The sequence below is a fragment of the Rhinolophus hipposideros genome (assembly GCF_964194185.1).
Source record: "Rhinolophus hipposideros genome assembly, chromosome: 4".
Classification (NCBI taxonomy): domain Eukaryota; kingdom Metazoa; phylum Chordata; class Mammalia; order Chiroptera; family Rhinolophidae; genus Rhinolophus; species Rhinolophus hipposideros.
This window is the reverse complement of record NC_138050.1, coordinates 37,367,506-37,386,090: the sequence shown is the minus strand read 5'-3', so window position 1 is coordinate 37,386,090 and position 18,585 is coordinate 37,367,506. Positions and strand designations below refer to the sequence as shown.

The window sequence follows — 18,585 nt, the reverse complement described above, 5'->3', positions numbered from 1 at the left end:
AGTTCTAAAATGGCTAATTGCCAATTCAAAAGGTATTTTAATTCTCATCAATATCAAATAGAACAAAATTTCCTACACAATTGTATTCTAGAGGTTCCTCTTATAACCACACTTTTCCAGAGTAAATTCCAAATCTAAAATTTTGAATTGAATCTGTTCATTACAAAGCATCCCAAATGAGTTGTAGAGTCAAAGCAAACATTCCACTAGACAATGCTATACACTTTAGAATGATGAAATGCTTAAAATAGAATATTTAAGTAGAACTTGTAAATGAGATATAATTACAGCTTTCATAATGCAACCATGTTATAGTGACATGTCCAAGAGCAAATTCTTTCCAGCATTCTTAGTATTGATATAAATGTCCAAGTGGTGAGCATATGTTTCTGGAATGTTTAATGTTTCTGTCGGCAGTTGGGCAGGGTTTGTCTTATTTTAGGGGAACTATGTCATAGGTCAGTTAAAATTTTCTTATGTCACCTTTGCATTCCCTCCAACAGATTTGAGAGGATATATGGAAATTTCTGAATAACTAATTGAGCATTCTAATTTACACAAGTTCATGAAAAATTAACATTTTAATACAATTTACATAAGGAAGGAAGAGTTTGTCAGAAGCACAGAATGCTCTCTTGGCGTATAGTTTGAGCACATTGATCTTTGCTGTAAAGTCTTTGACTTCACTTAAACTAACTTATGACATGTTACTGATCTATTTTGTTTGCAAAACCACAGTTTATGGAAACCAGATTTCTTCACCACAAAGAGAGTTGGAGATTTTTTCTCCCTCATTGTAGATAGCCCCAGTTGAAAAGAACTAAGAACATTAGTTTTGTGTTACAATAGCAATTGTGGATTAGTATATCAAGAGAGGGGCAAGGATGTCACACAACAGTGTCCAACCTGCAAGGGTTTTTCAGTGCTAATGATCACATTAGATTTACAGAAGAAATTGTATTTGTATTTACATCGGGATTATAGAGCGCTACATTGTGGGAAGAGTTCTGGGGAAATCCTAAGGACTAGAAACTTTGGTCAAGAGTTCACTGGCTAACCCATGCTTCATTTAGCTCCATTCCAATCCTTGCTCTGTCACTTGGAAACTACTTAGGGGAGAATGGCATCTACAGGATTAGTCAAAGTGGCCTTAGCATAAAAAAATAATAATAATAATTTCAGTGATTGGTCCTTTTTGGTCAAGAGTTAAAGAAAAGCTGATCTGTTGATAGTGAATGTACTAGGGTATCATTTAAAATAGTATAAGCATATTTTGAGGAGGGGCTACTATTGCATAAATACACACACACACACACACATACGTATGTCATTTTTAATATGTGCTTTATGTCACATTTTTCATGATAAAATTTGTCTTTTAAAGGGCAAAATAAACAAGCCCTAATAGATAATATTAAATAAAAAAATGCCATGACTTCCTAAGAATTAGAGGTCACTCTTCAGATGGGTCTTGAATGATGGGCTATCTGGTGGCTATTTAATTCCAACTGAAGAAAGTGAAATCAGTTCTGTCTTCAACACAATCCCAAAATAGAATGTTTATAAATCATTATAAACATTATTAGGGAAATGAGTAGGTTATATTATTTTAATTTTCACATATTGTGATGGTTTCCCTAAGAAGATACTTTTTGAGTTATACAGCTACATGACAGGGCAAGAGAAACACCTCCATCTCCCTTTAATGCTAGCAAAATAATAAGTGATGGGAGCAAAGATATTTACAAAAATCCAAAAGCTAGATAATCTGTACATACGTCTTACCTTTCTTTTGCGAAGTCTGACTTGATTATCTGTGGGTTCCTGGGTGGCCAGAGTCTCCTTTAAGTGTAAACACTGCATGCCATCTCCTGAGTTGACCTTTGGAAGACTTTTGTTTTGATGTTTTGAGAAACCACTCTTCTCCAGGCCATTTTCAGCTGACATTCCACTGGGGCAGGAAGGAGGCTGCAGGAGGCAGCTTCCAGAATCTGCTTTTAATAATGGCAGTTCTCTGTCTGTACAAGGAATAGAGAAGAACTCATTTTGTATAACACTGCAGGTGTTTCTTTCATGCTCATCTTTAGGGAAGTCAGGTTTCCTTCGTTGTTGAGCAATTACAGCAGAATTCAGCAATTGCTTCTCAGACACAGTATCTTTCACATTCGATGACTCACATGCATTTATTTGGGATGCATCTTTTATTTCATTTAAGCTTATATCATTACAAAGCTCTAGGCTTTTACTTATAATTTCAATAACTTTTCTCTCCCCGCTTTTTTCTACCATCACTAAATCAGTTCCATCAGCCATTCCCCAGGAGTTATAAGAATCTTGGTTACTTTTTGTGATAGGCTGCATCTTTACTAAGGAGCCTGCTCCTTTGACGCTATGTTGGTCTGACGTTTTATGGCCTTGGGAAGTTAAAATCTGTTTATCATCTGTAAGATATAGATCAGAATCGATATCCTCATCAGAAACATGCACCAGTGTTTCCGTGCTGGCCTCCAGAGAAAAAAACCGATCTTCACTTTCGTGGCTGTCATTTTCATCCACCGCCTTTGAAATGTGACCCATTGGCCTCCCAGGAAAATCTCTCATCTCTGATCCATGACAGCAGTCTGGTAGTGAAACACATTTCTCTTTGCGGTCTGCATTTAGAGTTGCATCTTTTTCCATCCTTGCCTGCAAGCTGTCAGCTAATATTCCATGATGACATGCTGTGTTATGATCATCAGAATTAAAAGGCTGTCCCATCCATTGGGTCACATGTTCTTCCCAGCTTCTCTTTCTGATAGCTACAGACATGTCATCGTCGTTTAATAACAGATAGAGAGATACATTCCATATGAGACTAAAGGAGATGGAACTTGATGAAATATTACTTCAAATTCACTGATTGAAGAGGAGAGTGCGTTTTGTCATTCTGCCACCTATTAAAAAATTGAAAAAAAAAACCTGTTCAGGATATGATGCTAAAGTGAAAATATATCTTGGGAAAGAGAGCGCTTAATCTGTGCTAAAAAGACTAAGTGAAAGGGATTATAAAATTTCTGTTTAATAGTTTTAATGGTGTTACTTCTTTAAACAGTTGCCTGAATATTTGTGATAAAAAAATCATTGACAATACCTTTAAATGTAGCTGGACTGATGGATCTATTACTGCATAAAGATATAACTATTAAATATGTAAAACTCCATTAAGAAAATATTTGGACTGAAATACTTAAAATTCACTGGAAGAAACTTGCTGCTCTAACTTACATGATTTCCTGGTTTGCTTTTTTGAACACAAGTCTTTACAGAAATCTATATGCTGGTTGGTTTGAATTATAACAATGGTCACCAAGGAACTGTTCATGCAAAATTTGAGATATAGAGACAACATTTGTAATGTATTAGCGTGTGAAAGAGCTAATACACATCCCAAACTATCAGAATGTATTTACTCCAGGGAGTGACTAAGAAACATGGAATAATCCAGTTTAGCTCATATTAACACATAAATTATGGATAAGAAAGCATAACACATACCATTTACATTGCCTCAGGATAAATACATTTATTTTACATACTATTACTGCTACTACTAGCTAGTAAGCTAGTATTATTGAAGCTTAGAGAAATTAAACAACTTGCCCAAGGTTATACATCTAGGAAGAAAGCCTAGGCCTAAGATTCAAACCTAGGCCTTGGTTCTATGACTAGGCTTGGGTAGCTAACACACTTCATTGTCTTCGTGGAAAGAGCTCCTACCTCCACCCCTTCCCTCCGCATATCTCTTGTATGTATAAAATCCAACTCCTCAGGCAGGAATTCAGGGGAACCAAAATGAAGATGTGAGCATGATAAGGCAATTGGGACAATTTTTCAGAAATTTCAGTCTCATTCTCTTAGGCTTCTATGGCATTTAGTTTGTATACTTCTGTTAGAATTTGGCCATAAAAAATTGGAGTAAACAAGAAAACCAGGCATAAGATAAGGTCAGAACATAAACACATTCCTGGTATCCATCGCTACTGCCTTGAATGATTCAAATCCTTAGTTAAAGGAAACAAATTATACCATTGTAAACTCAACCTTATAAAAAGGACTAACCCAAATGTTGTCTCATAATGAAACCCAATTCCCGGATTGTAAAAGAAAAATCACATTTAAAGAGCAGACACTTCTAGTTTTTACTCTGCAGAACTGTCAGCACATAACATGGATTGGCTTATTGATTTCAACCATAAACAAGATTAACTGCTGTGCTGGTTTTGGGTCACTTCAGTGTATTGAAAAGGACTCTGACTCCTCACCCAAAATTTCAAGCTATTCTGACTAAACTCTAAGCACATGCCAGAAAAGTAAATATTCCCATCCTGTAGAGACCAGTGAAGTTAAGGAATGTACTAGAATTTGGTACCTAAGCCTGACCAAATATCTTTCTGGATACTGTTTGGTTCCCTCAAAGGTCTGTGACCATCTTTGAAAATGGTCAGCATTCACATTTTCCATGTTGGCATTTATTCTGCACTCAAAAGAAAATATAAATTCCCTGAATTTAATGCATAAGTCATTATAGTGTGGGAGGCTATGGAAAGTGGAAAAAACACATAAATGCATGTCAGAAAATTTCTGCTTTCTTGGGCAAATTTGGGTTGTAATAGGGAGGTTCTGTTTTAGATGCTTTCTTTTTTTACATTTAGTGTAGAAAGAGCAGCCTAACTTAAGAAATACCAACTGGTATTACTGTGTCATTCCTAAGCCATATTTACATTTAAGTTGAGACTGAATTCTAGTTTCATTTCTTCTACCAAGGAGAAATAATGTTTTATTAACCCCTAGGGAAACAGGTTACATTAAAATTTTGTGTTTAGGAACTTACATAATATTAATTAATTTATTTCATTCAACCTTGGCAAGTAGGTAAGTGTTTTTATAGTGTCAAAGGTAGATAGTACAAGTTCTAAGACAATCTAGCTACAAAGAAAGGTTATAAATTAGGTGTATTCAACAGAGTATTAACCCCTTCTGTCCTAATTTCTTATCTCAGTTCTTTGTATATTTCCAAGTCAGTCCTGTGAATGTAGGATGTCCTTACTTTTAAGACATAAAATTTCCTAAGTATCGTTATGACCATCATCACTTCATTTTGAGAGCTTGTTCCATATCCTGTGGTCTGATAGATTTTTAAAAAATGTATCTCTACCAGCTTTCTTACTCACACTTCCTGATGTGTAATTCTGTCTTGTAAGATTTATAGTTAATATCTGCTGCCATGATCAAAAGGTTGAACAAAATGCTAAAAAGGAACACTGGATTATTTTCAATTGCAGTTTAGCATATTAGTCTCATTTTCTAATCATCTCAATTGTCCAGAATCTGTCTTGTAAGATTGAGTAGTCTTTGTAAAAGTCCTGACTCTCCCTATGAGCCACCTTACCAAGCTGCCTTATAATAAAATTATATTCTTAACTACTGTGTACTTATTTTGTAAATTTCTATTACTTTTTTTTTTTTTTTTGTAATCCCTTTTATGCAGTTTCATTCAGAATGAGCTCAACTGCTGAGGATTTGGATGAAGGGTCTGGAAAAGTGTAGGTCATTCCAGGGTGTTGATTTTATGAAGTGAATTTCCATGGGGATTTTTCACTTCTTAAATGCATGTGTTCAAACACCACAGTATTAATATTACAAGAGACTGTATGTACCTATAATTATGTAACCTTTCTGGAAAATATTTTTGAAATGTCCAAATTTACTTTTTGTGATATTAGTGTATAAGGTGTTTAGACACAAAAACAATTTAAAATTTATTGTTTGGGTTAATTCTGTAACCATTAACACTATAAAATAAGTACTTTACGTCATACAGTATATATATATCTAATTATAACTGACCATTATTGTACTAAAAAATGACAACAAATGGAGACATTCTATTGAGAATCACTGACATATATCTGATATCAAATGATCCTGCTTTCCTTTGAACTTGCTTCTGAAATAAACACATACCTTATAGGTATTTTGCCCTGGAAATTGCACTCAAGGAAGAAAAGCATGATGATAATCCCTATGTTGATTTTATAGCCTGGGCGAATATGGCACAAATACAGGACTTGTGGCTAAAATCAAGTGGGCAGTACCTGTAGAACTGACAGTAACACTGACTGATCATATTCATTTATTCAACCAGTGTTTATTTAGTTCCCAATGGGCCACAGACACTCTGCTAAACACGAGGAATAGAAACCTAAATAAAATATTCTATTTTTTCCTAAAAAGGCTTACAATTTCATGGGAGAAACTCATGTAAACAAGGATAATAAGTTCTCACATGGCCACAAATACCAAGGAAAGTTTAAGACAAAAGAGGGGGTCATCAATTCTCCCTCCTTTATTTATCCTTTCTTCCTTTTCCTCCCTCCCTTCCTCTTTTCTTCCCTCCCTCCCTTCCCTCCTTTCTATCTCAATGGTGAGTAGTGTAGGAATAGTGTAAATGTTAGGTAGAGCTCTCAGAAGAAGAAATCCATGAATGAGACCCTCTGTGGGAATTTTCCTGCCTCTGACACATCCAGGTCAAATGGGAGTTTAGTTAGATTTTCTGCTCTATGGAGGAAGTCTTCCTTTCTTTCTGTCTTTACCTTTTTACTATATCCTAATAACCTCTTTGGGAAAGATAGCAGAGGCATCAATAAACTCCAGAGAATTACTTACAACTTGAAAACTCATTGGTCACCTTGGCAGAGAACCAATGAGAGAACCACATTTCAATGAGAGAACCACATTTCTCTGAAGCATTTCAGAGAAAATTGATGGGAGAAATTTTTCAAAGAAAAAAATTATCCGTTAATTTCCCAGAACTAATGATCCCAAGTCTTCAGATTGAAGAAAATCCACGGAGAATTCAATAATACAAAAAATAAAAAATAGATGATACCAAGAAATATTGTCAAATTTCATAAATTTAGAAGTAAGCAAATGATCATAAATGTTATCAGAAAGAGAAGAAAAATAGATTAAATGTTAGGTATTGGGAACGGGGATGTAATTACATTTCTCAGTTGCAGCACTGGAAATAAAACAGGCAAATATGGCTTTCAAAGTTCTGATGGGAAATTACTTCTACCTTGAAATTATATGAGAAGCCTTAAATCTTTTTTCCCTCTCTTCAAGAAACTACTGGAGCAATAGTTCCACCCAAACGACAGAATAAAAAAAGAAAAAAAAGAAAAGACAGAAAAGATATGGCAATAAGAAGCCAGGAATTCAACACAATGAACAAGGAATGGAATGTCCAGGTTCAAATTTATATAGCAGGTCTAGTGGATAGTCATTTCACATAAATCCTAAAGTTCTCTACATGAAATGCCTCTAAGAAAAAAACATGGAAATAATAGATTACATGATGTATGTGACCACACTGAGAGGAATTTCATAGTAAAATCAGACAATAAATATGCCTGGAGTTCCTCTACAATATATCCCATGAGACCAAACCAATCCCCTCTATCCCTTCCTTACCCAGAACACCACCACCTCACAATTACACACATACTTGTCTTATACTTTCAGAAAATAAAGGTGGCAGTTTGGGTACTTATTTTTGGCCACCAATGTCAGTGCAGTTTTCCATGAGATTCCAAGGTGATTTCTTTTATGGCTTCCTGTCTTCTCTCAATCCTTCTGGGAACTCCTGAAATTCAGGACATGTATTGTTGGTAACCCATTTAGCTATAGTCTTTCTAAAATATTATCTGAATAGAAGTATAAGCTATAGAAATAATATGTAAAGAGCATTAAATGAGTAGATAAATACATATGAAAATAGGAATTCTCTATTATGTTATTTCCCAACTTTTCCTGGATACCTCAGTCACAGTCCTTGAAAAGGCAGCAACTTTTGATTCATCCCTTCAAATGTGGATATCTTATTTTGTCTTTTCAGAACACAGATGATCTCTCTCTTTCTCTCCCCCTCCCCCTCTCTTTTTCTCTCCTATATCTATATGATTGAATTCTGGGTAATTTTTAAACACTTTCGTACAAATCCCACATATTTAATATTTAATAGAAGGGAAAATAAAGACATAATAGTATTGCCAATTTCTCTTTATTTTTCTACTTTTTTCTTAGAGTTACTTCTGGGTTCCCTTAGGATCTTTCTTCTTAATTACCTGTCCTGCGTTAAATTTTTAGGTCATGTTCTCTTCCTACTACTATTTTAAAATATGTAGATGTATAATATCTATCACATAGTATGTTTTTAGTCACTCTGGAAAGGAAATAATCTCCTTTTATTTAAAAGTAGGTTATATTCTTTAAATTGTACCCTTGCAAGAATAGAGAGTGAAGTTAAACCTAGAAAAGAATATTTTTACACTGGCCCACTTTGTAACTATATGATAAGGATCCAGTTAATAAGATAGAGAGATTGGGGACATCCTGTAGTGATTTGAAATCTTAATGTATCTTAAGCCTACTCTCAGGAAGTCACATTTATACATAGTGTTTACCTCCAAACACATACTGAATTGGAAAATTCGAACAGAATCAACAACATAGAAACAGACATGATCACAGTTTAATACAGTTTTTCAAATGTGTGCTCACTAATATCAAAGTAAATATTCATTACAGTGAGCATTTGTGGAGTCCAAGATGAAATTCATATTCTTGATGGAGCTGTCAAAGAACAAATTATCTAGCAAAGTCAATTGTGCACATTTGGGCATGTTCCCACTGCCCCCCAGCTCAAGGATAACGTGAAGAGAAATGCTTTTCATTGTCAAACGGATGTTACATATGTGAGATACTTAGGAGCATCAAGAAAACATCCGATAGATATGAATTTCTTAATGTAAATGTATGAACAAATAGCAAAATAGATGATGGCAGCACATTAAAAATTTCTGCGAGTCTAGTCAGGTAGCCAGCTAGTAAAAGACAATTCATTCTTTTTTCTTTAAAATATTCACGCTACTTAATCCAAATTAGATAAGGCTAGCATTATGCTGTGGGAGAGAGACTAATAACATGATGTAAAACTTTATCTCCATTTGGTTTCATGCAGATTTCCTTTCTTTAGTAGCAGTCTGTCTTAATCCTTCACAAAATCATTATCCAACTACTTTTACATACTTTGCCAAATGTTGAAATATACTCATTATGCTTCATTACCTGTCTGGAAAAAAACAAAATACTGTTAAGATTCTTTATTGGTAAATTGCTTAATGGAGGTTAAAATACTCTATATGAAATAGCTTTCATGTCTTTAAGCTGTCTGGAAATCATTAAAAAATTTAGTAAATTACAGAATAAACTACCTATAACGAACTAAGTCAGTGGAATAAGTAGTACATCACTTTTTCCAAGGGACACATCCAAGCTTCCATCATTTTTGGTCTTTAGAAGAAAAATGAAGTGAATACCCAATTTAAAAATATTCTTTTAAAAAATATTCTTTTAATATTTACATATTTATGTATATCTCAGGTTTACTGAGTTTGGAAAACTTTTTCTCATTCTTAGCTCCCAGAGTCAGACGTTACAGGAATCAGGCAAACTTGAAAATTAATTCTATCAATTCACTTGAAAATAGTTCATCATTAAAAAGCAGGGTGTTAGAAATTGCAAGGTATTATTTCCATGGTGCCCTATATTTACCTCTAGTTTCCTGTTATTTAATGTAACCTTAGCAGTTTCTAATTTTCTTGCAGGGAGGAGCCCAGATACTGGCAGTGTTTGACTTACCACCACTTTATAGCTCAGTTCAGCAAGGTTTCCAGATTCTCTTAATATTTTCTTAAGTAACCCACAAGTAATTTGAGGAAATCTTGGAACGATATTGCTTGATATCACTAAGATCTTTCTGGGGATAATTGGTTTCCAAGAGATCCAGAATTAACACAGTTATGGAGGAAAATATTGCATCACGGATGCAACAATTTCTAGATATCTGTGTTTTCTTTGGATTTCCATGTTTCTAAAGTAAACAATCTTCTCATTAATTGTGTTCCATCCTATATAGAACCCTTTGAGTATTTAGAACTACATTGTGTGTTAGATATTTCTGCAAATAAATTCACTAATGAATAATTAATCATTTGGTCTTTTGCCTTGATATCTCTTATCTAAGAATCCCTCATAACCCAAGAAAAGTATTGCCTTTTCTCTGAACTTGTTTCGCTTGGAATTTTTCATGCAACAGGAAATGGCTTAGAGTTAAATTTGCTATCAAGAGTTTGTTGTCTTTTTTTTTTTTTTTTGGTATGGCAAAGAAGCAGTATGATTGAGATGTGGTTTTGCTTTATTATAAAAATGTATTTCTCTTTAACAAGGGACATGGATTATAATGCTTTATTGTCAGCATGGTGAGATATGGCTTTGCTTTAAGTGGCCACTTCCTATTTTTAGCTTTACTATCATTTCTAAGAACACTCTAACGGTAGACACAGTAATCACTAAATATAAAAGATATGGCTATAACAACACAGGTGTTCAGATAGCTAGGTGACAACAGGATACTGAGACTTCAGTCATCCAATAAGTACAACTTGCACGACAATCAGGAACATGAAATCGTTGGGAACTAAGCTATTTCTGTTAGGTCGGTATTCTACCAGGGATTGCTGCCTCTGTTACCAACTTTTGCCTTCTGTATTTAATATCTGTAATTCTCAGATTACTTTGTCATCTACTTATATACATTTTATCTTGTTTTTATTAGCAAGTGAATATATATATATGTATATGTGTATATATACATATATATATATGTACACACATATATATATATATATATATATATATGCATTAGAATATTTTGGTGATCATGATAATAGTAATAGTAAAAATAGCTTCCATTTATTAGGCATTTGATGCCAAAATATAACCAAAGAAGTGAACGTTGTATTTCTATATCCACACCAAAGTCGGTCTGGAGTTGGATTTCTTCATAAACCTGTTTAAGTTGTGCTCATAAGGGGCTCATCATTGGGGAAAGAAGGCACAACACTCACCTATTTTTTTAAAATTGGAGGTTTCTACTTTTCCCTTATCCTCTTTAAATTATCATGTATTAAATTCTTAACATTTCTCTATTTTGATAATAAAATTCTCTGATCCACATCTAGGTCATCGGTCATTTGGAACTTTGCTGTACTGTATGATTTCCATAGAGAGATTCTCATTGTAAGATAATACTGATACCAATTCACTTATTCCCCAAGAAGAAAAAAATAGGATAATAAAAAGATAAACTTTAAAGACCCCAATTTAGACTTCTTTTAAGCCTCGAAGATCCAATCCTCCATAAGCAAATTTAAATCATGCCTAGAATTTCTTCCTTTTTATTATAATGCCCTTAAAAAAATAACATGCTGCACTCTCTTTTACTAGGCCCTCTAGGAATCACACAGTCAGTTATATAGGCTATTGCTTTACTGCATTTATTCCTCATTCCAATAATGTGGAGTGTGGTGACTCTGGAGGTGTTGAATAGTGTAACTTTTAAGTGGTAATAACATCAGTAAATCCAATCTGTTTCATAAAACTGGGGGACAAAAGCATCATTACACACATTTTCTCTAAAGAAGTGGCATATACTAGAAATGACGTATATTAGTTTTATGAGAAAGGCTCTTGCCTTGGAAAGTGCTGTGTTTCAGCATGCATAGCAACATATATTGTCATGTATGAAGTATGATACAGATGAAACAGCCAACTCTCCCATTTTATACTGCCCTTGTCAGACATTTATTTATATAGTGTAACAAATTCTGTATTCTACAACTAAAGGACCTTGTAGGAGGCTCACAATAGACATAATCCAGTTAAGGACTGAAAATAAGCTGTAGAAGGGAAGATGAAAGGAAGTAGGCTTATTTGGCCTAGAAATGTACACTATGTTTTCATATGTCCATTTAGGCTTTTTATATTTTCTCTGATGAAAAACTCATAGGACTGGAAATGGGCTGTACAACAGAAACTTAAGTAAAAGATAGAAAGTCTGTGTACATTAAACCAGTTCCAATGAGGGGTAGTAAAATCTCTGAACGTCATTGGTTGGGTAGGTTCGTTATGATATCATTTGAATACAAGGATATGAACCGGACAAACTCTTTGGTAGCTGTATGTTTTTCAGAAACATTAATTTAAAATTAATATGCTTACTAACATATGGATTGATTTTCTTGGCATAATTGCAAAATGTAACAAAATAGTTACAAATAAATTACTCCTTTAAAGTGTTTGTTGAAAGCATATTAAATCTTTTGAAGAAAACTTTTGCATTTGAGAAAATTTTATTAGTAAATTTGATTCTTTTTTTAAAACCATGAATGTTTTTCACCCCACACTGTAATACTGGTGGACATTTTAAGCCATGCATTTTTTTAAAATCGTACTCCAATTTTCTGTGTCAAGTAGCCTTTTACTGGACATGTGCATATTTTATTCTGTATAATCATTATTTGAGAGCATAACGATGTAGTATAAAGACATATGAATTATAAAACAGGGTACTATGGTCCCACTGTCATCTCCCCTATTAGATAGTAGTGTGACCTTGGACAGGTCACTTTTGAATGTCATTTCTTAGCTCTCTGTGGCAACCTCCGGACAGTGTTAGATGAGTGCTATCTTACGTTATTTTCCTTCCTTGAAATTCTATTCAGGAATTTTATTAAATCATAATTTAGATAAGTCAATATTTTATTTTTTAACATACTTAAAAATAAGTTCTCTTTGCCATATTTAAGTCTTAATCTGACTTAAATTGTTAGTGAATAGTGAACATTTATAAATATATTGTTCCAGCATAGAATTTTAAAATAATTAGCTAATACAGAAAATGGTTACTTTGTACTAAGTAAAATTTTACAATTAAAACACTTAGTTTCTTATGATTCAACTGTCAAATAGCTGTCATCTTTCATTTAGTATATTTTATGTTCATCTAATAGGTTTGGAAATATACATGAATATTTGTTCCCTTCACATACCATTGCATATTATTTCTATAAAATAATAATTTGCATTCTAAATATTCACAAATGTAAATATAACAGTATGCTATGCATTAAAAGTCAATGTTATTTCAGTCATTACTAATATCTTCCCACATATATTGCACATTTAAACATTTAAGATATCTTAAAGAGACTGTAGCCCAGTGGAAATGTAATTTTATGATTATATGAATTATAAACACATGATCTTTTTTTCATATAATTGTAGTGATTTCTGGCTGCCTTAAACAGTAATAATGAATGTTGTTGTCATTGAGATTTACTCCAATTATTCAAAAAAATTCACATAAAATATGATCTGAACAGCGAATTAGGGAAAGTTAATGTAAATTAAATCCAATTCTGATATTTAAATTTTTGAAATCAGATTAGGATAGATGAAATTTCATGTATTTACTTTTTTTTAATGAAACATTTAATTTGTACATTAGCAGCTTGAGCTGTGGTTAAAATGGTTTAGGGAATTATTGAGAAATCCAATTTTCATATTTTAAATGAGACACAAAATATTCTTTGAGATTCAATATTAAGAAAAATCACTCTAGTGCTATCTACTCTCCCTGATGGGAAAATAAGAGGAGATAAAAAGAATTCATTTACACCTTACACTTATGTGTAAGAAAATGTGTTTGTTTTATATTATGCCATGTAATAGGAAACTTGGTGTTACAACTCTATTCATAAATAAGGTAAGAACAAAAAGGAATTAAAATAACATTTTAGTTTATGGAGGAAAACTCTATGGAATCTATTTTAGAATTGACATTTTGCTAAAAAAAAATTTTGACTCACAGTTTTCTACTTATTAAACATTTTCCACTTCTGATTTCATGGCTTTCCTCTAAAACCTAGGCAATCACCACTCGGTGCAAGATGCTAACGTTTATCCCAATCTTTTTACCTCTTCAAAGATTGCCTCAAAGAATAAAGATAGATATTCACAGTGTCTTACCTAGACAACGAGGAGCTGAAACGCCAAGGCGTGACATTGTTCAACACTCAGGTTAGGAAAGAAGTCCGTCCCCATTAGTTTCTCCAAAATATAAGTTCACATTTCGTGGTTGAGATCATGGCTCTATTCTAAGCAGTTTTACGCAGTGTGTTATTCTAACAAAAACACCCTCCGTAGCTGGAGGGAGCCTTAGCTAAAGCAGGAGTCTGTCAAGGCGTTCCTAGTGACTTCTGTCTACTAAATTCAGACTGATGTTTTGCGAAAGGGGCCTCCACAACCAGGCCCAGATTGCCTGGGAAGCATTTCCTGCCTCTGAGGAGTGTGCATGTGAGAAAGACTGCACGAAGCGGAGGGGAGGGGGAGAGCAGAGCCAGCCTGGGCGTTGTAGGAGTTCTGATTTTACACAGAACTGAAGTGAGTTTGTCAAAGCTCTTGAGGTGATTAGCTGGAGAGTCATAAAGTCCTAGAGCTTTTTTCTATCCCACACAGCTTATGAGAGAAAAAGAAAGAAAGAAAACATAGTTCTCTCCCTCATCTACAACTTTTCCAGTCTGCTAAATGTCTAGGCACAACTTATCAAAATACCTTTGCAGATCTTTCAAGAGAGAAAGACAAATTTAGTTTTAATGCCATAATTCGTCTAAATTTGAAATCCTTTTTACACTACTTACAATTTAAAACTCTATAGCCTTACATACTACACCTGAGATCTGTAAATAAAATTCCAAGAATCTAGTAAATAGAATGCTTTCTTCATGATCTCCCTGATCCCAAGAATCCTTCACAGAATTAAAGTAGCTTGTGTCCTGACATATGCTGTATTACCTCTAGTCAGAATCCTCCAGTTACACAAATCCAGTGCTGGAAAAGCAGAAGACAGACTCCATCTTGATCCTATTACAGTCTTGCTGACATTAACCACTTGCAACTGCTTCCATCTAGCATGACAGAGTCCCTGAATAACATCTCTAAAGCAGCTCACAGTATCTGCATCCTTCGTCCGACACAAATTTTGTGAACTATCATCTGTTTATCTTTTCTGCTTTCTTGTGCCTCCACTGAATGACTTCCTCCTAGCTGCTCCAGGCTGGGAACTTGGACTACCATTTGGTTTTGATTAAAACCAGACAGCCAGTTCGGGAGAATTTAGGGAATAAGCTAATGGAAACTGTAAGTATGGCTTTAATTAGTGCATCAATTAATAATAGAGGTTAGCTCGTCTTATAGTAAGACGGCACAAATATAAACGCAGAGGAAGCGCAAGTTGTTTTAGGAAAGTTATACCAATTCTTATTCTTTTATGACCCAGAATTCTCCTTAGGGAAAGTGGAAGGAAAGAAGAGGGATGTGGCCTTGGAACATTCAGGTTATGGAGAGGCCAGTGGAGTGGCCTCTTTGTTTATGCCAGAGAAACAGGAAACAGCATCTCTGAGTTTAATTCTCTTGCTCAGTTGAAATTGCTCAGTAATGTCTAACTTCTATTTTATTTATAATCAATGGATTCTCTTGCTATTTATTACTTGCACATTTTTTTCAGTGATTAGTGATCAGATCAATCTGATTATTGGGATTATGTGTGGTTTGCAATATTCTAGAGATTTCCAATAATAGGAGAAACAAGAATAATTTCAATTTCAAAATGATAAATGAGTGACATAAAAAGGTAAAAGAAATATTAAACCTATTAGCCCTGCGATCCATATTGTATATCTTTGAAATTGTAAGTAGTTTTCGTCATTCATGTTTATTCTCAGCTGGCTCTACTATTTGTAAAAGTTCACAGATACCTGGATATCATAATGGATATCATTTTAGTACTCCCTGAGAAGACTAGATAGGTGATAACTCAAAGAAGTATGATGTTATAGCTACTATTTTATTTCTTATTGGAAAAATAAAATCTCTCAAAATTATTGTAAAGCGTGGACTATTAAGAAATGTTAAATAGCAAGATAACATATTGTGCATGGTTTGATGAGAAGCATTCAAATAAAAGCACATGGACAGAAGCAATTTTTTTAAAGTTTAGATCAAAACTTTACCAATTAAATAATGAGCATTTAAATGCATTTAATTTAACCTTCAACAATATGGCATTAAGGAAGCCCATACTTTCATAAATTATTTGAAGAGTATATTCATGTTCAAAATACTTACACTGAAACTATGCCCATTTAATCTTCCTAATGATTTTTGTTTGCATTCTTAATTTTATTTTACAGATAAAGTATTAGAAATTTGTGGAAGTAATTTTCTCACAACCAAATGATAGAAAATGGACAAGTACATAATGGAACCCAGGTTTTCTACCTCTGTGCTATTCCCCTCCCTAGAAGACTTCAACTATCTCCTTGGCTCCCACTTAATTGTGTGAAATTGGGAAGACTTCTTAAACTCTCTTTTAGATTCCTCAAAACCGTAATGAGAAACCACCTCACACCTGTTAAAATGGCTCTTATCAACAAGACAAGTAATAACAAGTTTTGGAGAGGTTGTGGGGAAAAATGAACCCTTATACACTGCTGGTGGGGATATAAATTGGGATAGCCACAGTATGGAGGTTCCTCAAAAAAATTAAGAATAGAATTACCATATGATCCAGCAATCCCTCTTCTGGATATCTACCACAAAAATTTGAAAACATTTATCTGTAAAGATGTATGTATCCTAACATTCATTGCAGCATTATTCATGGTTGCCAAGAATGGAGACAACAAAAGTGTCCTTTGATAGATGATTGGAGAAAGGAGCTGTGGTACATATATACAATGGAATATTACTCAGCCATAGAAAAGATAAAATACTGCCATATGCAACAACATGGATGGATCTTGAGATTATCATGCTAAGTGAAATAAGTCACAAGAAAAAGTCGAGAACCATATGATTTCACTCACATGTGGGATATAAAATAGAAGCAGCAAACGAACATGACAAGCAAACAAAAACTCATAGACACAGTTGTGTAATAGACTTATTGGGGTAATTACTTTGTGAGGAATATAAATGTATAATCACTATGCTGTTTTGTACACCTGAAACTAATAATAATAATAAAAAACAGACACAGACAACAGTTTAAAGGTTACAAGAGGGAAAGTGGGGAGAAGGGAGGTAGAAAAAGGTAAAGGGGGTCAAATATATGGTGACGGATGGAGATTTGACTTTGTGTGGTGAACACACAATGCAATATACAAATGACACATTATAGAATTGTACATTTGAAACCTGTATAATTTTTTTTAAAGATTTTATTGGGGAATATTGGGGAACAATGTGTTTCTCCAGGGCCCATCAGCTCCAAATCGTTATCTTTCAATCTAGCTGTGGAGGGCGCAGCTCAGCTCCAAGTCCAGTCGCTGTTTTCAATCTTTAGTTGCAGGGGGCACAGCCCACCATCACAAGCAGGAATTGAACTGGCAACCTTGTTGTTGAAAGCTTGCTCTCTAACCAACTGAGCCATCCACTGCCCATCTGGAAGCTCAGTAGCTGCTCGTTGTCTTCAATCTAGTTGTGGAAGGCACAGCTCACTGGCCCACGTGGGAATCGAACAGGCAACCCTGTTGTTCAGAGCTTACGCTCTAACCAATTGAGCCATCTGATCTCCCCCAAAACCTGTATAATTTTATTAACCAATGTCATTCAATAATTTAATAAAGAAATAAAAAAAGATTTCTCTTTAAAAATAGGGACAATTCCCCATAATTCACAGACTGGAAAGCAGGATTAACTTTATATACACAAATTTTATAAATTTATATTTGTTTCCCTTAGGAAAACACTGCAACAGAATGGAATGAGAGTTGATGTAAATTCTTTCCTAAAATAACTTATATATCTCTATCTCTATCTTTATTTCTGCCTCTACTCCTGCCTCTAGTATATAGTGGGCACTCAGTAAATGTTAGTGCTCTGCTAATTCTTAGTTAGATTCTCCTCATAGATACCATAATTCCCCCTCATATAATTTAGCCTCGTTTCTGTTTATATTGGCCTGAGAAAACAACAAAACGCTGTTCATATACATTTATAAATGCCTTTTTAGATATCTAGACACTCTTATTAGGACTTTTCTCCTTAACAGTCTCTTCTTTAAACAAATAAGACTTCATGCTTTATTCTATTATTAGAAAGCTTACTTCCCAAATCTGTAATCATTTATTTATTTTTCATTGTTTAGTTGCATGACTCCAAACAAGTGTCAGAATTTTTATTCTCATACAGGCTTTACCAAATATGAGTGTAATGATAAATACTGAGATAATATCCTAAATATTTAACATAATGTCAGGCACATAGAAAGTGAGAAGAGAAAGAGCTGATTAGCCATTGAATTTAACAATGTAGAAATCACGGTTGATAATGACAGAATCAAATGGACAAAGCTTTCTGAGCACGGTTTAAAAGAGAATTTGAGGAAAAGAATCGAAGACACAAGTAGAGTCAACACTTTGGAAGTTTTACTGGAAAGGAAAGCAAACCAATGGCACAGCAACTGTCTGGGGCCAGGAGAAGCTTCGATTAACTTGGAGGAATAATGGTATGATATCTTCCCAAAGGGAGGGAAAATGTGTGTTGTAGAGAAGAGTGGGAAAATGTTGGGATGGATTTTTG

General features: G+C 34.1%; 1 protein-coding gene across 3 annotated transcripts in view; it reads right to left on the bottom strand.

The window, feature by feature from the left end:
* Window positions 1–15,035, bottom strand: part of DLC1 (DLC1 Rho GTPase activating protein) — a 388,497-nt gene extending 373,462 nt beyond the window's left edge. The window contains exons 1-2 of one of the 3 annotated variants that reach the window (XM_081046330.1): window positions 13,972–15,035; window positions 1,786–2,933 (exon numbers count right to left, since the gene is read on the bottom strand). In XM_081046330.1, the coding sequence (XP_080902456.1) occupies window positions 1,786–2,808 (1,023 nt within the window). In that variant the 5' untranslated portion in view covers window positions 2,809–2,933; window positions 13,972–15,035. The remainder of the gene's footprint in view (window positions 1–1,785; window positions 2,934–13,971) is intronic. The other 2 variants (XM_081046331.1, XM_081046332.1) reach the window with 2 other exon arrangements.
* Window positions 15,036–18,585: the final 3,550 nt, after the last annotated feature.